The 8,164-nt window shown below is 38.1% G+C and overlaps 1 protein-coding gene across 1 annotated transcript in view; it reads right to left on the bottom strand.

Moving 5' to 3' along the window:
- The window catches only part of LOC123143685 (WD repeat-containing protein 11), a gene marked incomplete in the record, with an annotated part of 12,471 nt that overhangs the window by 1,893 nt on the left and 2,414 nt on the right, over nt 1-8,164 (bottom strand). Inside the window, 15 exon segments of the mRNA XM_044562638.1 lie at nt 667-759; nt 1,758-1,902; nt 1,993-2,114; nt 2,197-2,483; nt 2,564-2,771; nt 3,069-3,171; nt 4,075-4,235; nt 4,638-4,820; nt 4,942-5,017; nt 5,669-5,780; nt 5,940-6,039; nt 7,099-7,165; nt 7,330-7,466; nt 7,603-7,784; nt 7,892-7,979. Coding sequence (XP_044418573.1) covers nt 667-759; nt 1,758-1,902; nt 1,993-2,114; nt 2,197-2,483; nt 2,564-2,771; nt 3,069-3,171; nt 4,075-4,235; nt 4,638-4,820; nt 4,942-5,017; nt 5,669-5,780; nt 5,940-6,039; nt 7,099-7,165; nt 7,330-7,466; nt 7,603-7,784; nt 7,892-7,979 — 2,064 coding nt within the window.

Here is an 8,164-nt window from a genome sequence, read left to right as displayed (position 1 = left end):
CCCACTCTGGCTTCACCATGGACTTCAACGCCGTATGGCGGAGGAGCAGCCAGCGCAGCCGGTGTCGGCGTTCCGGCTGGCGCAAAAGGACCGAAACACAACCTCGCCCTCCTCGCGCATCATCGGCTGGCAGAGGGGCAAATCTACCGCGAGTTCGCAAGCAAGGAGATCATGGCGGCCATGGTCGCGAGGACCAAACTTCGTCGACTAGCAATGGGTCCACACGGCAGACTCTTCCTTGCGGGAGTTCAGAATTTCAGAGTTTTCGTTAAATAAGTTCGGAATTTTTGAGAAAATCCATTTTTTTGTTAAGCATGTACTCCCCCCATTCCTAAATATTTGTCTTTTTAGTGATTTCAAATGGACTACCACATAAAGATGTATATAGACATATTTTAGAGTGTAGATTCACTCATTTTGCTCCGTATGTAGTCACTTGTTGGAATCTCTAGAAAGACAAATATTTAGGAACGGAGGGAGTACATGTGTATTTTGTGGGTGTAAAGTTTCATGGAAAAAATATAATTTTTTTTACTCCAAAAAGCAATTTTGTAAGCACCACACTTGTCTTCTCTCCATACAAGTGTACATGCACAAAGGACAGACAATTATTTCTTTCACTCCCAGGTGCAGCTTTGAATTATTGAATATCAGCTAGGATGTTACCTGAGAGCATGCTTCCTGATATTTCCCCACAGCACACAGAAGATGTGTTCCAGATAATGATTTGTCCGTTCTAACCATATTGGCTGCAACAACCTACAAAAGATCATAACTTAATTAAGGGTCCCCTCCATGAACAAACAAGCATAGCCCATAGGGTTTTTACCAAGAACATTCTTAGCTCAAATCTGAGGACAAACTGACACTAAATGTGGAAGCTCATGTCTTCTAGATTAGTGGGAGTACACAGAAATTTAAACCTAACATCACAAAGACTATTAACTATTAAGAACTAAAAGTAAGATCCATGGACACTAATAAGATGTACACCAGGTTTCTACAGTACAACCGAAGTACATTGTGGCGCATAAATGATCAACGAACAGTAATCAAGTTCACTTCATGTTGAACCATGCTATAGAACACTGCAATGCTTGCATTCTACAGTAAAGAGACGATGCATGTATTCTGCTCCCTCTGTAAACTAATATAAGACGTTTTACTATTCTATTTGAGCTTTAGCACTATTCTATTTTATATCTTTACAAATATTAATTTAAAATTGACGTCATTGCTGCAAGCCAGCAAGTAAACTCTACTCCCTCCAGTCTAAAAAAATGCTATTTTCCTTTGTGGCTTGACATATCTTTGGTTGCTATTTTGTATCTTCTCCCTCTGTAAAGAAATATAAGAGCGTTTAGATTACTAGAGTAATATAAGAGCGTTTAGATCACGTTTAGATCACTAAAGTAGTGATCTAAACGCTCTTATATTTCTTTACAGAGGGAGTATATTTTATTTAAGTTCATCACGGCAATACCACAAAATACTTTTGATAGCACATTTTCTTATATTAACTTCTCATAATTATGAGAAACATGCATGACTCAAAATGTACTGATGCTCAAAATTGTGAAGGTGGATCCAAACATCCTTTGCAGACAATTATATAATTATGTAAATTGCTATTTTCATCGACCTTTCACTTTACCCTTTAAGCCAAGTTGGTACGCTGTTGCACTATGTGTCATGTCCTAAACAAGCTATGTTCCATACTGAAGAAAAGAGTATGGTTATCTTTTACGGCTGTTCACCTTCACTGCAAGTTCATGTAAAGATCTTGACACTGCAGATGACAATACAACTGCCCTTAATGCATTAGGGTAAAAATTTGTTCCTTCAGGAGGAGTTGAAAGTAGCAAGGACACCGCAGCTTCCAAATTTCCAAGAGAGACAAGCCTGAGTTGGCAGAAAAACATGTGGCACAAGGAATTAGATGGATGTGCTTAGTTTCATAATAAACTACTGGTTTACATATTTGATTCTTACTCATGAATACGCTTTTGCAAAGCATCTTCACTGTCAAGCTTGTCATGCCAAGGTATCCTTTCATTCGCATTGAACCACAATTGCTCTTGCTTAAATGCCATCGTACTTAATTGCCCACAACTCTGCAGAATGGATAGATTACTACATGCGAAAGTATGCATATATGGACGCTGGAAATTACCGACCATCAGATTAAAATATTACCGCAGTATTGTTGGCCACATTTCTGGCTGCAGACCTCTCGCTTGAAGCTATCCTATTTAATGGGGAAGTTTGTTCAGAATCACCGCGTACACTTGATTCGAAGCCCTTCTCACTTGATCTACTTGTCGATTTATCCAGAGAATGCTGAAGGGCTTGCGGAAGCTGTAACCAGAAAAGTGCTTCTTGGAAATCACCAAAAATAGCAGCAGCAAATGCAAACCTTGCACAAGTTCCTTTATTTACTATAGCTGAATATAAGCTGGCTCTTCCATCATCAAGGATGCAACCTTCTCAACAAAAGGGAAAGGAAATATCTCCATCATTTATGCCAAATCATCTGCTAAAGAAAATATATTGTTGACATTACCATCCTTTCTGTATGGCTCCAACACTTTAAGCAGCAATTCAGCCACTACAGAATCACCAATAGGAGGAAGTGTTGTCTCAATCATGTATGAACGAAGATCCCCGAAGGTTGCCGGTCCTTCCTTAAAGCTGTTAGAGCCTAATTTATCACTATTATTGCATTCAAACCAAGAAGGCTTCACACCGAGCTGCAGAATCATACGCAGAGCCTGAGACAAAAAAAAAGGATAAGTGTTTGTGTTGCGTCGCAATTCAATCTTCAGAAGGTGGAAAGTGCATGTCCAAAATGGCCATTCAAGGAGACTGATTAGAAACACTAGTTACTTAAAGGCTTGGTTCTTTAAATGAAAGAACGTAACCATATCTGCCAGCAGCATTTTAAGCAAAAGCAATGAAATGCAAGTCTTTTGAAAGCTAACTTCAAGAAATATATAGTAAAATATAGAGTTCATACACGATTATATCAAAAGATGAGTTCAAATATTACGATACCACATCCATCTTACCAAAGCATGTGCTGTGGGGAACAGTATTGGTAGGCATAATGGCATTGGCCTAAATCTCTCTTTTGTAGTCAGCAGCCTAGAAGCAGAATTGATCTTTGTATCACTGGTGCATGAAGAACAGATGTTACAAACAAAATTACATATATGGTATCTAAAATGGAAACTAGAGCATCAGACGTCTGCCGCATAAAAAGCATCATGTGACGAACTGAATAAGGTCTAGAGCATCCCAGAGCATTGGACAATATTTTTGAGTTACAGAAAACTAAATTAGAGAACAAGCATTACCATACCCAGCTACCTTTTTCTGTTCGCCCCCACCAGACACCAACAGCATATATTGATTAAAAAGCAAAGGGCAAGGAAAAATAATAGACCGGTGGATAAATAAGTTAGATGGAAGAGAAACAAATTTACTGCCAATTCACGCTGGCGGTGCCTTGAATAATGGGTAGGAGGCTACTCTGAAATCACAAATTGTGCAAGTGCGCCTGAATAGTGCTTATGGGCTAGGTCCAAATTCAATTCACATACCAACCAAATGCCATTTAGATATTATTCTTGCCCTTTCCTGTTCAATGGCTGGTTTCCCTTTATTTTCTTAAGTTGGGTTCAGTTTTTGTTTACAGATTATTCTTCTAATCCACCTTTATGTTGACAATTTCTCAGTGTTTAACTGGTATGTCCTAACTGGGAGAATTATATGATTGACATAATTATTTTAATATTATTAATAACAAGCTACATTAGTTCGAATACCATATCAGAAGTTCCTTGTGAGTTCATACGCATATATGCTATGTGAAGAGTTCAGAAAATTAACGAGCCATCTTGACAGCACATGAAGAGAATCAAACACTATGGGGCACAACATTGGTCGCATCAGTTCATTCATAGAGATTGACGGAATTTTAATACAGTGACAAATCTAAACCTCATAAATAAATAGAATATCCGTACAATACAGTGGAATAAGAAAAGGTTGTGCATTCTTAAAATGACATACGTGTTAACTTCAACCAGACGAAAGCTACTATCAGCTCCAGCGATGCATAATACAAGTGGTTCATCCTTCCTTGTTCGGGTTGATAACCAATCAAGCTCCAAGACGAGTGTGCCAGGAGATTGTGGATGGAGAAGGGCATTTGCCAAGGGATCTGCACTATCCTAAAACATAGTTCCTGAATTCAGTGGCACACTACTATTTTGAACTTGTTCCATCATGGCACAGTATGAGATACAGTTTATAGACATGGTAAGAAATACAAAAGGATCAGATGTATACTGGAAATGGAAATAAAACATGCATGGTTTACAATGAGGATGAAAGAAGAGCGCGAGTAACTTATTCAATATAACAACCTTTTCTCTACTCAAGTGAAAATAACAGCTTCTTATAAATATTCTTAGCATATTTTTTTTGCACAAAATACACGTGTTTCATATAACTATTTAAAAATCATACATTTGACATCAGACTCCAATAACAAGTATCACGTGATGTGGGTAATGAGTCTTGAGCAAGACAATGACATGATAGGCTGTTAGCTAATGCTTCTTTGTACTTACCAGGTCAAATATAGAGAATGTATTATCATAGAAGAGCACAGCAATGCGTCCTCTACTCCGATCACCGTGAACAACAGGAGAAAACTTAATCCTCCTAATGCCTTCCCTATGAGTGCTAAAAGAAGAAGAAAGGCCTGTTATAACGTCCCACCATCGAATGTTGCCTGATCTATCACCCATCACCTATTTTTTATTAAAAATAGTAGTTTTAGGTCAGAATGTGTCCCAGGATAATCTACCTTACACATAAAAAATACTGCAAAATTGAACTTATAAACTACATGTGGTGCCACAATGTACATACAACATGGGGAAGACGATAAGCCATAGCAGTAACCAGGCCATCTGAAGAGGCAAATGATGATGACGGCCACTTTGGCCTGAAAAACACAATAAAACTACATAATTAATATGGATAGACATTTAAAACGAGGGTAGTAGTGGTTAAACATCAAATAAACTGTAGGCCAGCAGTGGAGGGGGTGGGGCACAAAATTTTACTTTGATCTCTCATTCTAGGCCAGTTAGAATTCGTAAGATCTCAACTCTGAGAATCAAACCTAATAAAAGTAATTAGCTTCAATTATAATCAAATTACTCGAATGGCATCACTAATAACAATCTGTACTTGATGTCCTAATTCTACAAGCACCAAGTATCTCCCACCCTACAAGCACCACTTATCATTTGGAGAAATACAAACACAACACTGGATGCAATCAAGCAATCACTACCAAAAAGCCCACTGTTTTCTGACTCCAATACAGAAAGAAAAAGCAGGAAACACGATGGATCAGAAAATTGCCAGAAAAAAACTAGCATCAAATAGTAGAGGTCACATAAAGAATTCAAGAATAACGTATTAGTTTTACTTGCCTATCAAATATTGTGATGATCTAGCATGATTGGGTAGAGGATTAGAATAAAATGAATAACATAGATTTCTGCAATGTATAGACTGATGATCTGATCAAGTGTGCATGTGAGTGTCTTTTCATTGCAGAAAGATATAAAGTCAGCCATTCAAGTACCTAAAATCTCGTATTCGCCGTCCGTGCACTTCAAACACACCAAGAGCACCATTGACTAATGCAAAAGCAAAACTTTCAGATGTTTCATCAGAACTTTCTGCAGCAGTACCCTCTGCAACCAAATAATTCTATCATAGTATCATCTTGCAATAATATTGCAAAAATGCAACCAGAGAAGAGTAGAAAGCTTAAATAGATAGTATATATGATTCAAGTATGGAACCTATAACGTTTCCAATAATATGACTTTGCTAGTGAGTTAATAGTGCACCTTTGGAGGTAGGCGATTGCTTAGATGCATTCTGACTTGGTCGTGGTGCCGCTGGCAGTGTCCATTCTAACACCGTAAAAGGAAGAGCCAAGGATCTAAGCTACAAACAGTTCAGAAAATTTACAAATATCATGCTTCCAGAACTTCTACGACAAGAAAGAACTGATTCACACATGATACAGCAAAAGTGGGGCAATTTACGGAGATAAATTATTACTGTAATGGTCTTCAAGATACAGTTACTGAATGTAACAACAGTATAGCCTCTGGATTCTCATTACGATATGGAAGTGCAAATTTAGCACAAAAGTATTGCTGCTTTAAATTCATTCCTTGGTTGTAGCCTGAGTTACTTGAAATAGTATTTTCCCTAGCACTTCAAAGATAATTGATTTGTTTGGCACTACATCAAACAATGTTAACATAATTATTCTGGTGCCTTGTTACAGATCATTTACAACACTCCAACCACCTTTTGTCAAAACTGATTTGGTAATTGGGTTTTAAATGGCTATGCAAAGTAAACAACAATTCCCTATTCCAGAGATAGTTCCCTTTCAGGGTTGCCAAAAACTGACACAACTTAAAAAAAAAAGAGGCTGCAACCTTGATTCCTGAGGTTAATATCTGTTTATCAAAACTACTCGAGGCCCCCACACCAATGGTATCCTTTTGTGAAATTCAGTGCACAGATTAAGATAAATAATGGTAAATATACCTCCACAGAGGCATAATAGCTCAGTTATATGACAGCCTATTATGGATGCTATTCCAGTCTGATAAACATGACCATGTCTAGCAAAGTTTGAGCATAAATGTATATAGGCCAATTTGCCATGCACAAGACGAGAGCGAGTGACTTAAAAATATGCATCTAAATTCATGTGCATAACATTCGAAATATGGAAATCAAAATTACAAAAGGTAACACTATGATTAATGGAGGAAAAGCCGACTTTAAGCTCTTTCTCTTGTTTTTTTGGCCGTGCCGTGAAGTGCAATGCGTTTTAGAGAGGTTGTCGAAAAAAGAATCTATAGAGATTCCCCATCTATATCCAATCAAGAATAGAAGCAAGTCGCTTTAGGCGTCAGCTTGTAACTGGGTAAGAATAAATAATTGCTCTAAAACTTGCATAGATACAGGCAGAGAAATAAGTACCATAATCGGGTTCTTTGTCATGGCCCACACTTCAACAGGAGCATCACGAAACATAATCAGAAGGTACCTGGTAAAAAATATTATGCTTGAGAAACCAAATATTGAGCTTGAGAAATCACAGCAAGCACAACGGCGATAAGATTATGTGCACTGAATTAGCAAACTGTAAAGGGTAATAAGAAGTTCTGGACAGATGAAAGATGTTATCATAGGTCAAAACATGAAACCAACCTTCCAGATGAAGATGCCCTCAATGCTCTTATTGCTGCACGCTCAGGCTTTTGGAGCACACGGAATGGGCGATTTAGCCCACTTCTCAGGCATGTGATAATAAGCTTATTATTGAATCCTCCACTCTTATCACTAACCTGTACCAGTCAAATCAATGAGAAAATTAAGTATCTTTGGCTCTTTGCTGTTGGTGGATTGAAAGCCTAATTAGGAAAGTAGACAGGCATTTAATTATCAATCACAAATTCACAATATACTAGATGTATAAAGCACCTGATTATATGAGAAGGAAACAAGGCGCGAGTTTCCAAGCCATCTTAAGCCTCTGACTGTGCTGCTATGAACAGCAAAGCTGACAGAAACTGCATTAGCCAATACGTCAACAACTTCAATGGTCCCATTTTGAGTTCCTAGAGCAACAAGTGGTACTGCTGGAGCAGGATTGTTTCCACCACCTTTAGATAGAAATGTTGTTCAATGTTATAAAAGTGTGAAATTTTAAAACCTGAAGATAATTTCAGAAAGAAAACAGCTAGCAGTACTATGAGCATCAGGGACATACGGGCTACTGTGGCAAGTAAAGAAGGGGATGGCACCGCTAGAGTAGTCACAGTAGAGGACAAAAGATGAAGCTGGCCCATCAAATTAATCTGCATAGCAAAGCAAACATGAGAAAACCCGCAAAGGCAAGCAATAGTGCACCAGCGTTAAGGGATATGAACCAAATTTAGATCACTAAACAGGTACATCCTAGTCCCAGAGATCTAGAAGGATCAAGTTATGCAAAGCAGCACAAAGATTTCACATTTGACTGGAACTATGATCCCTTACAATG

This window comes from Triticum aestivum, chromosome 6D (assembly GCF_018294505.1).
Source record: "Triticum aestivum cultivar Chinese Spring chromosome 6D, IWGSC CS RefSeq v2.1, whole genome shotgun sequence".
Lineage (NCBI taxonomy): Eukaryota > Viridiplantae > Streptophyta > Magnoliopsida > Poales > Poaceae > Triticum > Triticum aestivum.
Note: the sequence above shows the minus strand (reverse complement) of the source record. Positions and strands in the feature narration are given on the sequence as shown.